The 14,910-nt window shown below is 43.1% G+C and overlaps 2 protein-coding genes across 7 annotated transcripts in view; both read right to left on the reverse strand.

Annotated features, from left to right (window-relative positions):
- The window catches only part of galt (galactose-1-phosphate uridylyltransferase), a 161,480-nt gene that overhangs the window by 101,279 nt on the left and 45,291 nt on the right, over nucleotides 1–14,910 (reverse strand). The window lies entirely within an intron of this gene.
- On the reverse strand, nucleotides 5,235–7,333 carry LOC130545787 (uncharacterized). Its single transcript, XM_057320548.1, has 2 exons — nucleotides 5,736–7,333; nucleotides 5,235–5,452 (listed from the first exon to the last, which is right to left on the reverse strand). Exon 1 carries the CDS (start codon nucleotides 6,955–6,957, stop codon nucleotides 6,352–6,354), a length of 606 nt encoding a protein of 201 aa, XP_057176531.1. The 5' UTR covers nucleotides 6,958–7,333; the 3' UTR covers nucleotides 5,235–5,452; nucleotides 5,736–6,351.

The following is a 14,910-nucleotide window of genomic DNA, read 5'->3' on the forward strand; positions in this document are numbered from 1 at the left end:
TTACCCCTACTTGCTCCCCGGGCGCTGCAGTGATAGCTGCCCCACTGCTACACACTGTGTACGTGTGTTCACCACTTGCTGTGCGTGTGTTCACTACTCTCTGGATGGGTTAAATGCAGAGTCACATTTCGGGTATGGGTCACCATACTTGACAAATAATTGAATTATATATTATTATATTTTGGTAGCTTAAACTGTTACAAATATGTGATGGTACGTCTGAAGTGGTGAAGTAAAACATCTCGTGTGATTTAACATACATCCTCAGCTCATGTTTTCCACATATAAGATCATAAATAGTTTTAATAACGCCAGGTTGGTAGTCCAAAGTCTATCTGTACTCCCGGGTTTCTTCCCACATCCGTGTTGCTTTCGATTTCAATATGGTGGCGGAAGGCGGAGTGACGTTACGTTAACGTTATTGAGGTGAACCTTGCACGTCTAGTTGCTGGACCATGGTTAACGTTACACAGGACGTTATACATTTAAATATCATGGCTGTATTAACATTTGTCGGTTGAAATAAATGCACAGTGATTCAAACGGTACTAAAGTTACCCATTCCAAAAATAGTCACTGGTACTAGTTAACATACAAACGGATGCGCCAACATTTAGAAAACTAACTCACTGTTCTGTAACTTATACACGAACATACCGTCAACGTTTAATGAGCTTAAAGTTTGCCAACATATGCAGTATTAGCTGACTACTTACCAGGATTTGCAAGAGAAGTCTTTTAAGTTAACGTTAGGTGGCTCTCTCGTTTTGCGTGGCTCTCGATTAGCCGCGAGTAGAATGAAGGTTTCTTTTTTTAAACTGAGGTAAAATACAAAGACAATTCATAGTAAATGCTTAATATATAACTATTGAATATAAAATTACAAACATAAGTATGATTAGATGACTAAATGTTACTTACCAAGATTTCCGAAGAGTGCCGAAGTCTGGTTAGACTTGTCGCTGAGGAAAGCAGACATGATGCTCATGTGATCACTTTAGCCACGAATTTTACTCAATTTAATCAGTTGACGTTAAAAACAGAGACAATTGGTAGGAATTACTTAACAATTATAATTTTTAAAACTGATCAGTTCAAGTAAATAATCCTCAAATATTTCTATCAGAATTCACCAAAATATTAAGCGTATATTAAAAATATTATTTGTTAGTTAAATACTTATTTATTTTCATTAAATAAACTAGAATAATATATGTACATTTTAGAAAAATTAACTGTTTGGTTTTTAATCGATTTTTTTAATATGTCCCACTGAAAAAAATCACTTAAATGATTTTAAAAGATTTTTTTAAGTTAATATAGCTGTTTATTTTTGTGATATTTACTAAGCCACTGAATTATTTTTTAGAGTGAAGGTCATGGGTTCGATCACAGGGATTGCACATACTCAGAAACAATTGTATAGTATAATGCAATGTAGGTTGCTTTGGATAAAAGCATCTGCCAAATGCATAAATGTAATGTAATGTAAATGTCATTGCAGCCCTGCCCTCGCGCCATTCCTTGTGACCAGAAGTGAAGAGAGGTCGTTTCGAGAGGGGGAGGAGGTTAACGTTTTTAATTTAGTGCAACAATTAGAATTATCAATTTTAATTTCATGCCGACTTTAAATGTAAAAATAATATTTAATCATAAAAATATTTTTTGTTTCATGATGTTTATTGAGATGGCTTATGACTTCGGTTAGACCAGTTTAAAAATGTCGCTTGATTTCCTGTAAGGATTTATAGGAACAAACATTTCAGTGCACTAGATGGGGTTGTCCAAAAACCACTGCAACCAGAAATGTCCTACATGTAGTCATTTTTATGAAGAACAAGAGGGAACTGCTACCGGAACAGAAAGCCTTTCAAAAAGTTGAGTTTAGATGGTAACCTTTATTTTGCTAAACTTCCGAATGATTTGCATTTTCTGGCACCATGATAAGGGTCAGTAGTGGGGTCACACATGATGAATGTTGAATGTGAATCTTGCAGGGATTTTCACAGAATTAGGGTTACCTTTTACAGTGCAGAAACAGAAAATGTGATCCCAAATCAGTATTATAACTCTGAAATGCCACGGCTGGAATCTTACACTTCATTTTAACCATTTCATTACACCGTTCCATTTCTGTGAGTTTTCTTTAATTCTACACACCTGTTAATCTCTAAATGAAACTCTTGTAAAACACCACTTTATAATTATCACAACGCTTTTGAATTTTAACAAAGGAGTCATAATAAAGAGAAACAAAATAAGTGATCTTAACAAGCTAATAATACTAAACTCCTGCTGGGGCTTGTTACCTCAATGCATTGCTGAGCTAATAATTACCAGATATCTTTAGAACTCAAAACGAGCCATACAGAGATCCATTGCTATCGGGTAAACTCACTAAATATGTTTTCCACATTTCCACAGGTTTTACGCCTACCTGATTTAACAGCATTTTGCGACAATTAAAATGTTTTACCATGATAAACTGAATTCCAATGAAAAGGCATAAATCTGTTTTGTCAAAAAAAACCACCTATTTACATTTAATACACACCTTTAATAATTACATTTAAGAGACTGCAGAGAATAATAATGATAGACAAAGGTGTTATATATATATTAGGGCTGTCAACGTTAATGCGTTAACGCATGCGATTAATTTTTTCAAATTAACGCGTGAAAAATATTTAACACAATTAACGCAGCATCCGTTTGTTTTGACATTCTTTGTCTAGCGTTACATTATGTAATCACGCTCTTATTCTTGTACAGGCTTTTAAACCACTTAAGCGCGATTTTAAACAGTTGCTTTGACGCGTTCAATGAAGATAGACAGCTTCTAAACTGTGGGACGCGTGTTTGAGAACTTCCTTCAATTTCTGTATATTTCATGATAGCTCTCAATTATATTGTTGAATGGCTATAATTAATGTTAAAATAATCAATTTAATAGAGACATCAGTTACAGTACTAATATCAAAATGTTTTTTTTCATTCATAAAATGACGTGGTTAAAGAAATCGTATCGGTTACGTTTGTAACCTCGGTTCCCTGATGGAGGGAACGAGACGTTGTGTCGAACCGACAGATGGGGTTCGTCCCTGAGAACCAATCGTTTCCGACTACTTAGAAAAGGCCAATGAAAATTGGCAAATGAAATTTGCATGCCGGACTCCGCCCCGGACATCCGGGTATAAAAGGGAGACGGCGTGATTAATTCATTCACCTTAGTTCTGAGGAGCCTGAGACCTCTCACGACTGCCGCAGAGGACAGCACGTGTTGTGGCAAGGAGGACACAACGTCTCGTTCCCTCCATCAGGGAACCGAGGTTACAAACGTAACCGAGACGTTCCCTTTCTGTCGGTCTCTCGACGTTGTGTCGAACCGACAGATGGGGTTCCAATGGAAAACGCCATAACACTGTGCCCTGTCACAATCTCAACGAAGCGACGGTGACTGGCCTGGGCGAGTCAGCCGTGAGCGCTACCGCGAAATTGTAACCTACCAGTGGGTAGGTAGGGGGTCCCAGAGCTTTCTTGAAAGGTGGAAAGGACCCTACCTTCGGCCTCACAGGCGGCGGCCTTGTTTCTCTAACAGCGAGAAGCCGCCGGAACCGTAAGGCCACTGGGTAAGCGCTACTTCCTCAAGTGGGGGATGCGCTACAGAGACCACTTCCTACCGCAGGAAGGAGACTAGTGGAGATACCAACATGGTCTCACCGAAGGGGGAGAACTCATGGGAAGAAAGAGCGGCTGAAGAGAAAACCGCGAGGTGGAGGTCCACCTGGGGAGGTCATGGGTTACCAAGGTGGGAACCAGCATGAGGATACATCAGACGGAACCGCCCTACTGGGGGGTTGCAACGTCTGATAGCACTAGGTCCGTTTAGAGCTATGATGCGAATAACTCCGGGAACCCGGCCTAAGGGGCAGGGCTGCTCTGCCCAGCCCGCCCCAGAAGGTGCTTGCTTAGTGATGGATGGAGTGCCTGTTCTTCACCCAGTGGGGAAAGAAGGGAGGCTGAATCGGTATACTGACCCACTCGAGAGAGGGGGAAAAGAACCGATAAGGCGTACACCCTACCAGTTGCCGGACCTACATGTGGCCATACAGGACGCGGGCTGACACCGGCTCTACGCGGAGGTTGTAGAACCTTGTGAAGGTGTTGGGTGTAGCCCAACCCGCAGCTCTGCATATGTCTGCGAGAGAGGCCCCGCGTGCCAGAGCCCAAGAGGAGGCTACACCCCGGGTGGAGTGGGCCCTCACTGCTAGGGGGCACGGGCGATTTAGGGATTGGTAAGCTGCCTTGACAGCGTCCACAATCCAGTGGGCCAACCTCTGCTTGGAGACAGCTCTCCCCTGCTGCTGACCTCCGAAACAGTCAAAGAGCTGATCCGAGCTCCTGAAGCTCTGTGTGCGGTCTAAGTAAAGTCGCAGCGCGCGTACTGGACACAACACGGACGGGGTTGGGTCTTCCTCCCCAGTGGGGAGCGCCTGTAAGTTCACCACCTGGTCCCAAAAGGGAGCGGTGGGAACCTTGGGCACGTAGCCGGGCCGAGGTCTCAGGATAACGTGAGAATCCCTGGGTCCGAATTCTAGGCAGATGGAGGCCAGCGCCATAAGGAGAACCGTCTTCATCGTGAGATGAGGAAGAGAGGCATCCCCTAGGGGCTCGAAGGGGGGCCTGGTGAGACCTGTCAGGGCTACATCCAGGTCCCAAGAGGGTATGGAGCGCGGACGAGGCGGATTGCGCCTCCTCGCGCCCATTAGGAACCTAATGACAAGGTCGTGCTGCCATAGAGACTACCCAGCAAATGAGTTGTGATGAGCAGCAATGGCGGCTACATACACTTTCAGTGTGGAGGGGGAGAGGTTAGTCTCGAGTCTCTCTTGTAGGAAGGACAGCACGGACCCGATCGCACAACTCCGTGGGTCTTCTCCTCGAGAAGAACACCAGGTCGAGAAGAGGCGCCACTTGTAGGCGTACAGTCGCCTAGTGGCAGGTGCCCTACTCTGAGAAATGGTAGCTACCACCGCTGGGGGCAGACCACTCAGGATCTCCTCGTCCCGTCCAGAGGCCAGACATGGAGGTTCCAGAGGTCTGGCCTGGGATGCCATAACGTGCCCTTCCCCTGGGAAAGCAGGTCCTTCGACAGGGGAATCGGCCAGGGGGGAGCTGTCGTCAAGAGCATTAGCTCCGAGAACCAAGTACGGTTGGGCCAGTGTGGCGCAACGAGTAACACTTGCTGCTCCTCTTCCCTGACCTTGCACAGGGTCTGTGCAATGAGGCTCACTGGGGGGAAGGCGTACTTCCGCTTGTCCCGCGGCCAGCTATGCGCTAGGGCATTCGTGCCGAGGGGTCCCTCGGTCAGAGAGTACCAAAGCGGGCAATGGGTGGTTTCGAGGGAGGCGAACAGGTCTACCTGGGCCTGCCCGAACTGCACCCAAATGAGCTGGACTGCGCGGGGGTGGAGTCGCCACTCTCCGCGAGGCGTAGACTGACGAGAGAGCGCATCGGCTGTCTGGTTCAGGTCGCCTGGGATATAAGTGGCACGCAGGGAGCGGGTCACCTGCTGACTCCACCGGAGGAGGCGTCGGGCGAGTCGTGTTAACTGCAGTGAGCGAACGCCACCCTGACGATTGATATACGCAACTGCAGTAGTGCTGTCCGACCGGACCAGCACGTGCTTGCCCTGCACGAGAGGCTGCAGCCTCTTCAGTGCGAGTAGCACAGACCACAACTCTAGGCAATTGATATGCCAGCGCAGGCGGGGGCCCGTCCAAAGCCCCGACACTGCGTGCCCGTTGCACACTGCACCCCAACCCTGCAGGGAGGCGTCTGTTGTCACCACGACATGCCTCGTAACCTGCCCTAGGGGTACCCCTGCCTGAAGGAAGGTCATAGAAGACCAAGGGGTTAGGGTGCGTCGGCAGCGAGGCATAATCACCATCCGCCTGCTGCCGGTGTGCCACGCTCTCCAGGGAACTCGACTCTGGAGCCAGTGTTGGAGCGGTCTCATGTGCATCAACCCGAGAGGTATCACCGCTGCCGAGGATGCCATGTGTCCCAGGAGCCTCTGAAATAATTTCAGGGGAACCGCTGACTGCGTGAAATGATCCAGGCAGTTCAACACCGACTGGGCGCGTACTGTGGACAGTCGCGCTGTCATGGTGACAGAGTTGAGTTCCATACCAAGATAGAGGATGCACTGCACAGGGGAGAGCTTGCTCTTCTCTCGGTTGACCTGTAGTCCCAATCGATCTAGGTGCCGGAGCACCAGGTCCCTGTGTGCACACAACAGATCTCGCGAGTGTGCCAAAATAAGCCAGTCGTCGAGATAGTTGAGTACCCTCACACCCCTCTCCCTGAGGTCTTACCCTCGTGGATCTCTTTCAACGCCTTGGCCTGGTGGACCTGCAGGATGGCCATGGCGTAGAGAGAGGAGGCAGATTGGCCCGCAGCAGCGTAGGCCTTCGATACCAGCGATGCCGAAGTCCTACACGCCTTGGACGGGAGTTTCGTTCGACCTCTCCAGGTGGATGCCGCCTGCGGGTACAGGTGCACTGCGACTGCACGTTCCACCTGGGGCACGTCGAAGTAAACCTTAGCTGCCCCACCATCGCGGGAAGAGAGAGCGACGGAACCGGTTTGACGTGTACGTGCCGAGAAAGGGGCATTCCACGTCTTTGTCAGTTCCTCATGCACTTCCGGGAAGAACGGAACCGGGGTTGGGCGCGGCTTGGAGTCGCGCTCAGAGCCCAAGAACCATGTGTCCAACCGTGAGCGCAGGCGGAGAGGCACCGGAGTGCACAATGCACACGGCGGCCCGGGAAAGCATGGCTGACATCCGCCTCCTCCTGAGCTCGCCCCCCCTTGGGGGGGGGGGCTGCAAAGAGTCGTCGGGATCGGAAGACAGCCACCCGTGACCGCAACGTCTCTATGACCATCTGCCCGCATTGCGGGCAAGATGAGTCCACGAAGGCTGCCTCAGCGTGTTGGACCCCCAAACACCTGACACAGACATCGTGCTTGTCCCCTTCCTCGATGAGGACACCGCACCCAAGAGAACAGCGGGACATGCCACGCTGGAGAAATTAGCTCTTTTAGAATGGCTCGAACACCTCTGTAACAGCCGAGATGCCCAGGGGAAGTCGCTGCAGGAAGGGACAGTCCGCTGCACCACGTCGTAGAACCGGCAATGTGAAGCTTTTGCTAAGCAGCAAGAGAAGATCTTCATAACCGAAGGCTCCGAAGAACAAAAGGTGAATGAATGATGCACGCCGTCTCCCTTTTATACCCGGATGTCCGGGGCGGAGTCCGGCATGCAAATTTCATTTTTCATTGGCCTTTTCTAAGTAGTCGGAAACGATTGGTTCTCAAGGACGAACCCCATCTGTCGGTTCGACACAACGTCGAGAGACCGACAGAAAGGGAACGTCTCGGTTACATTTGTAACCTCGGTTCCCTGATGGAGGGAACGAGACGTTGTGTCCTCTTGCCACAACACGTGCTGTCCTCTGCAGCAGTCGTGAGAGGTCTCAGGCTCCTCAGAACTAAGGTGAATGAATGATGCACGCCGTCTCCCTTTTATACCCGGATGTCCGGGGCGGAGTCCGGCATGCAAATATCATTTGCCAATTTTCATTGGCCTATTCTAAGTAGTCGGAAACGATTGGTTCTCAAGGACGAACCCCATCTGTCGGTTCGACACAACGTCTCGTTCCCTCCATCAGGGAACCGAGGTTACAAACGTAACCGAGACGTTTCAACATCAATTTGAAGATTAAATGTGAAATTATTAAAATGTAAAAGTATATTTTAAAATATTATTGTTATGTGTGATTAATTGTGATTAATCACAGAAAATGTGTGATTAATCCGATTAATTTTTTTAATTGATTGACAGCACTAATATATATATATATATTACACTTCTTTTTCTTCTTTTGCTCTTAGGGGCTGTGAATAGAATACATGTGTCTCAAATCAAGTTTTAAGTGTAACTGACACTGACATCCTCAAAATTAAACGTTTGTGGTGCGAGATGCAGTGACGTGTGGGCAACAGCTTTAAAATTTAGCACCACAAAATAAGTTTATGTGGACAACAATTACAAAAAAACGAGAACATGTTTGGCGTAAACAGCCCGTTCTCTTGCACCATAATTAATTTTGAAACATCGCACTTGTGGTAGTCAAGGTCTTGTGCACGATGTTCTTTATTTCTGCACTGCTTTCCGCTCAACCTCCACTGAGCAGAGACAAGACTTTCTTTTATGCATTTAATTGTTCTCGAGTATCCAGCTCCGAACACAATAAAGACGAGAACGTGACAAACTCTCCACAATAAGGAGCAAACAAAGATATTGCCCTCGCTAATGGAATTGTTTCCATTACTCAGTGGGGCAATAAAAAGCCATTTTCCTTCTCAGGGCCTGAGCCTGCTGCAAATTACAGCAGCACACATCACAAACAAGTTGTGCCGATATAATTTATGTCTTTCAGGATCCCCTGAAGACAACAGAGGTGAAATTTTAAACATCTTCATTGCGAGCACAGATATAAATTGAAGAAAGTGGTTCATCACTTTCTCAGCTAATAATAGGGGCATCCGAGACCGCTTCAATCTGTGCTATTAAAAAGTTAATTAGTCTAATGAGTCACTGCTGAAACAACAGGTCCATCATGTTCCCGTCCCTATTATGAAGCATATGGTCAATCAGACGTGACTTCAAAGAGTCATATCACAGAAGAACAACTTTATTATATTTGACACTCTCCATAGAATATGGTTCATTTTCTGGCAAAAAATGGCCAACTTATACCAAAAGACGGACATGTAAAGATCCATTCACACTGCTGGTAGCTAATGACTTCCAGCATCAACTTTAGGCAAATGATGAGCAACTTTCGTGAGCGACTATCAATGGGTGTAAAGCAGTGGATCTCACATCATTCATCTCTCATCAGCAGGGCTGGGGCGATATACATCGCGATTCACACTAATTATACCTGTCTAGGCTTCGATTCTGTGTTTTATGCACAGCTCTTCCGTAAACTACGGCTCTTTGATCAGTAGGAAGTACTGCTCAATGTAAAATCAAGTCGTTTATAACGTGCATTTGAAAAAGCAACACCCGTCAAACATCATCATTATAAATATACTTTATTTTCATGAAAATACCTGAAAAGGTTTGAAGAACAGCGATAGAATATGACCATTGGCATTTCCTAATAGTTCCACATAGAATATTTTTGTTTGAAATTTGGGAGAAATATTGGTAGTTCACAGAATGAAAAAAATATATAAATTTACCTAAGCACATACCTATAAAAAGTAAATTCAGAAAAACCCAACATAATTTTGAAATGGTGTCTTTATTTTTTTCACGGCTGTGTAAGTGCTGTGTAGACTTTGTATTCAGAATTGTTATTGTTTCACGAACATAGCTGAAAAGTGTTAACAAAGTAGATAATACATACAATCCTGCGTAAATATCTTGCAACGTGCAACTAACAACATTATCTTTCCAGGGCTCTACACTGCGACCAAAATGCTCGCAAATGGGTCGGTTTCTGAACTGTCTCTCTCCTTCACACGTTAATCAAAAGCAAGGTCGGAAGTCATAATCAATGTTTCAGGTGGCGCATTTTGAGAATATTTTTACCTGAATGACAGCTGGGTGTGAATGTGCTCAAATTAAAACATGTTGCCTTTTCTTCCCTGACAAGTGTTCCGCACATGCAGCCAACATAAAGGAAACATTCTATCCAATTAAGTGTTTTCCTTGTTAACTTCTATCTTTTGCGATGTCCTAACAGCTGTAAATAACAAACAGCGCGTCAATGTCCGCTAATGTCCGATTCGCGACGTAATGACTCATTTGAACCGATTCATTTTGTTGAAACAACTCTATGTCAAACACTGAACTCACAAGTCTCACTGTCTAAACCCATCAAATCAGTCGCTCAAAACACCCCAAAACACAAGCGTGCTTAGACCATTTAACAAGAGTGGTTTGTAAGATTTAGTATTTAAAGTTTATTTATGACAATGTGTAGTAATAAAGTACATACAGTATATAATAATTTAGTTCTGAGTTACTTTTGAGTTTTGAGCTAGCTAATTTTATTTCATTTTATTTGGTAAAAATAAAGAAGGCCAGTGGCAAAAATACAGCTTTTTGCAAAGAGGGCAATAAAAGAGGATTGTGAAGAGTGACAGGTTATATTTGTGTCAGATCATTTCATAGCAAATATATCACTTGAATATAAAACTGTATAAAATAACAAACACAAAGTTTCTTTGCATTTATTTTGGATTTATTGGGCTCGCAAGTGTTAAAGCGCAAATATGAAGCGTTCTATATCCAACTATTTTAAAAGACAGTGTGACAAATTAACAGAACGATACATCAACTGAGGTCATTATGCAAGGTCATTATGATGGGTGCGAACAAATTGTAAGTTGGTGTGACCAACTGAGAAAGTGGGTCGCACCAGTGCGACCAGAGAGAAACATGAGTTTCATGAAGCCCTGCTTTCGCAAGTTTGTTGAAGCAAACCTTAAAAAATATTTTCATGCAATATCGAGTAGGAGTGTGATAGTGCTTTATATCAGCATGGCTGTAATTAGGTCAGAGGAAATCACAGCTACTGATATAGAGCCCTTTCACACAACTACAAGAGCCATATTGCCATTGTACAACAGTTCGACAAGTGTGTAGATAAATCAGATACAACATTGGAGTGTCTTTAAAACCCTCTGATTTTTAAAGGAAATTGTCTAATTTTTAAAGGAAATACTAATTCCAAATTGTCACATCTTTTAGATTAGCGCAGTGCTGCTTTAGTGAAGTTATAAGTGAGAAATAATGAGACAGGACGTGCCTGTGAATGAAAGACTGTAAAAGGACACTCACGGAGAATGCGTTATTTTCATTGCATCGTGGCACTTTCTGTTGTTTTTTAATGTAAACATGCGCTAGTTTACATTACCAAGTTCTCTCTCTCTCGGTTTTTATGGCGGGTCGCAACCAACTTGTTCAGGTGCATACCGCCACCTACTGTAATAGCTGTGAATTGCTCTAAGAGACAAATGTGCATTTTTTACTTTTGTTTCATTAATCCGACTTAGCTTAGTGGCAGAGTGATACAAATGGTGAAGCGGTTTCCGTGGTGATACTGGTGGAATATTGCATGGCTCTCAGCCAATCAGATTCGAGAACTAGAAAGAACTGTAGTATAAACGTAAATACTGTTTTTTTTTAATGTGAACAATTTTGGTCAACTTTTGTGTGCAACATGCATAGTTACTGGACTGTAGACAGCCAGTGGGGCTATCTGGGCTCTTGTGATGTAATGCTATTGATATCATATGTCATTTGTCTTGTGGAATGTGAAATATTTAACCTAAAAATTTAAATAATCAATTCATCACCCTCATGCCATCCCAGATGAATGAGTTTATTGGTTTAATAAATGCCTGCAGAGCAACAATAGATGTGTGTATAAACAAATATGTGGGGTTTATTTTGTAAAATATAATAAACACAATAAAATCAAATTTGTTGGCACATTGATTCAACTTGAAATCTTGAATCATTGATTCAATCTTTGATGGCATTTGTATATACAATTCTTTGTGTTCAGACTAATACAACCTGGGATGGCATGAGGGTGAGTAATTCACGAGAGAATGTTTGGGTGAACTCTTCCATATAAATCAGTCTGTTTCATTCTAAGCATCTGAAACAGAGTGTAAAATTACTATAAGAAACTATAGGTCAGGTTATTCTTAAGAAACTATAGGTCAGAGGGAAAAATTATGCGAAAAAAAATATTTTTGACAATAGTCAAAAGGCTACCTAAATGGCTTACTTCTAACTGTTTTATTTGTATAACCATATTTTCATTTCAGAGTTGCGATGTTTAATTCTCTTGCATTCCACGGTCATTTTTTCAGGTCCACAGCTAAAAATAAGTATTTAGTGAAGTGCACGTAGTAAACATGTGAGACGAATAGAAAACACTATAGGAAGCATTATAAATGAAGCACACCAGAATCAGTCTCTTCCATCTGCAAGTCGCAGCAGAAACTGAGATTCATCAAATCAGTTCACTGTTCGGTTTTTCTGAGCCTGTGCATTTATTAGCTGTAGTTTCTTTTACTAGAGATAATCACTTTTTTCAGTTATTTCTGACAACAGAACCAACAATGTTTTCTGTAAACCCTAAAGACTATTGGGCATGAAAATCCTGCAAGATTTCCCCAATCAACTTTGTTTAGACAAGTACCCTTCTAAGTTCCCTACGTCAGTCTGTTAAGGTGTTAAGTAGTCTTAATAACAAAATCATTTAGGCAAACCCAATCCAAAAGGCATCTGTATGTGGTTAGAAATTATTAAAAAACCTTTGGGGAATGTGCCTCAGTCTGAATAGTTCAATTGGATTTTAAGTCACTGATTTAGTCATCTGGTACACAGCATATGTATGCAATGTGTTAAAAATAGTTTAAAGGCACAATATGTATTGTCTTTACCTCCACTGCCGATGGAAATCAATTCAAAGTGATTCACAAATCAAAGACGACATAGTTTTTTAACTGTACGTTATAAATGCAGTGGCTGGATAGAAACAACTACAGTGGTGTGCTAGATGCTACTGCTACTATTTCACATTTTATTATGAGAATATTAGACATGATTTTGTGTTGCGCCGCATGAAGTTGAACACACCTATGATTTGGAAAAGGACATAATGGAGGAAAATTGATTTATAGGTCATAACATTCTACAAACAAGAAGTTAACATAACTGTGATTTTTGGTTTGATCAGCGTCAAATTTTACAGGGATAATGATGGGGGCTTCTGATTACAATCATGAAATCATGTCATTGTTAAAGTGCCACCTATGCAAAACAATATGTTAAATGTAACCCAGACAGTTTAAAATTACTTGATTATTCACATAATTTTCCAAACTCGCCCTGACAACATTGATATAATGTCAATTTTTTCTCATTAGAGGATTTGCCACTGTTAACCTTGCTTGGTTGTGTAAGGGCCATAGGTCCCCTTTGTTTTTTTGTAAGCTTTCAGGGCCCTCAACATGCTTAAAAACTTGTAAAACTTGGCACAGACATCAAGTTGCTGACCATTAGGCCCGGGCAAAGGTTGACACACAAGTGTGACCAACTAGCAACAGAAAGTGTGTCATTCACAACAGAGCATTTTTGGACCATTGCAAGCTGTGAACTTAAAAAAAAACTCTTCCAAGGGGATTCATGTGATTGTAACCAAGCTTGGTCAACATGAAGCCAGGACAACTAAAGAGGCTAAATGGCGAACAGATTTTTAAAATCTCAAACAATGTTGCCATGGCGAGGCAATACATTTACGGTGAAAAGGAGAAACAGAAAGTATCTTATACTGTAGCTACTGCATATACAGTATTGGGTGATTTGGATCAAACTTAAGTGTTTCGTCATGGGATCTGATCACATTGATGTTGCTATTGTTTGTCTCAATCATAGAACCACCACAGACTGGCAGCAGGAAGTGTGCCTCTTACAAAAGACTTAGTTTACCCAAGTCACATCAGTCTTGGTCAGAATAATGTAGAGACAAGGCTGATGTGAAATTGTGAAAGGCTTTGAGATATCTTAAATAGTGTTGCCATACTATATTTAGGTGTTTTTGAGGCTTTTAGTATGATGCGTGTGCCAAATTTCATGCCTCTTAGACATGGGCAAACGTTTAGAAATGATTGTGGAGGAAAGTGAAAGTGTCTTGCATCATCTAAATGTATCAATCCAATCGATCAAACCTGAACATGTATGATCACAGGGTTTAAATCGTGTGGCCATTGTGAGTCCTCGTCAAACCTGACAACAGAAAGTGTGACGGACGCTAAAATAGCCCACATACAGTACATTTACCCATTTAGGTGCACATACACCACCATGCATAGTAGGATTGGCGCAGTAGTGCTTGGTCCCATCATCGCTACTTTGAGAGCAAAGACAACTATCTGGATGTTGAGATCTGTAAATACTACTTCACATATTTTGAAAAGGTAAACCTGCTGTACAAAATAAGCTTTTATTACATGTATCTACCATCTTTTCATGTAATCATGATGGAATTTGTGCGCGAGACGGACGCGGTAAGTATACCCGGCCCTTCCCATTGATCAACCAGTCTTTACAATTCTTTTCTGTTCAGTCAAGGTTACTAAGTTACAAATTCTTTATCATTTGTAAATATTAAGCCCAAGTGTTTCATTCCTCTCTAAACATATATTGATAGCCTATTCACACAACTTATAGACAGGTTCATTGACCCTTCTTTAATGACTTGTGAAAGCCTATTGAGGTTCCCACGCTGATAAAGATACAATAGACAGTAAAGGTCCCAGCATGACCCTGTCTTTCAGTCTTACCCACACCCCACGCCCTGTCAAAATGGGTTCAAGCGCTCACTGTCCGCTAGAAACAGAAAAACTACAACCTAAATGGAAACTGGCCTTGCCTAGCAGGGTTCCACTTCTTTTCACAGACTTGTGGGCTTGCCAAGAGCTGAAACAGAATATGTAGCCAAATACCAGCCTTCCAAATATGAGGTGTCTGTTCAGCGTCTTCATCCTGGTTTGGCAGGCAGTGTAGACAAAGTTCACAGAGCCACAGCTATGATTTGAGGTAAGATCAAACGAAAACGAAAGCAATCCATTGCCAATGGGAAGTCAGTGAGGAAAAGAGTGTGAAAAGTCAGCATCAAGACTCTGCTTATTACTTGCAAATGAATTATTAAAATCACAAGGGACCTTTGAACTACTCAAGGGTATGGAGGATCCAGACTTTGCGAAGGTCTACAGATGGCAAAAGATGACATTCAGCTAGGTGGGAGTTGG

The sequence above is a fragment of the Triplophysa rosa genome, linkage group LG22, assembly GCF_024868665.1.
Source record: "Triplophysa rosa linkage group LG22, Trosa_1v2, whole genome shotgun sequence".
Lineage (NCBI taxonomy): Eukaryota > Metazoa > Chordata > Actinopteri > Cypriniformes > Nemacheilidae > Triplophysa > Triplophysa rosa.

Excerpts from the sequence above, each read along its gene's own strand:
- LOC130545787 (XM_057320548.1), bottom strand. The coding sequence starts at position 6,957 with ATGCGGGCAGATGGTCATAGAGACGTTGCGGTCACGGGTGGCTGTCTT.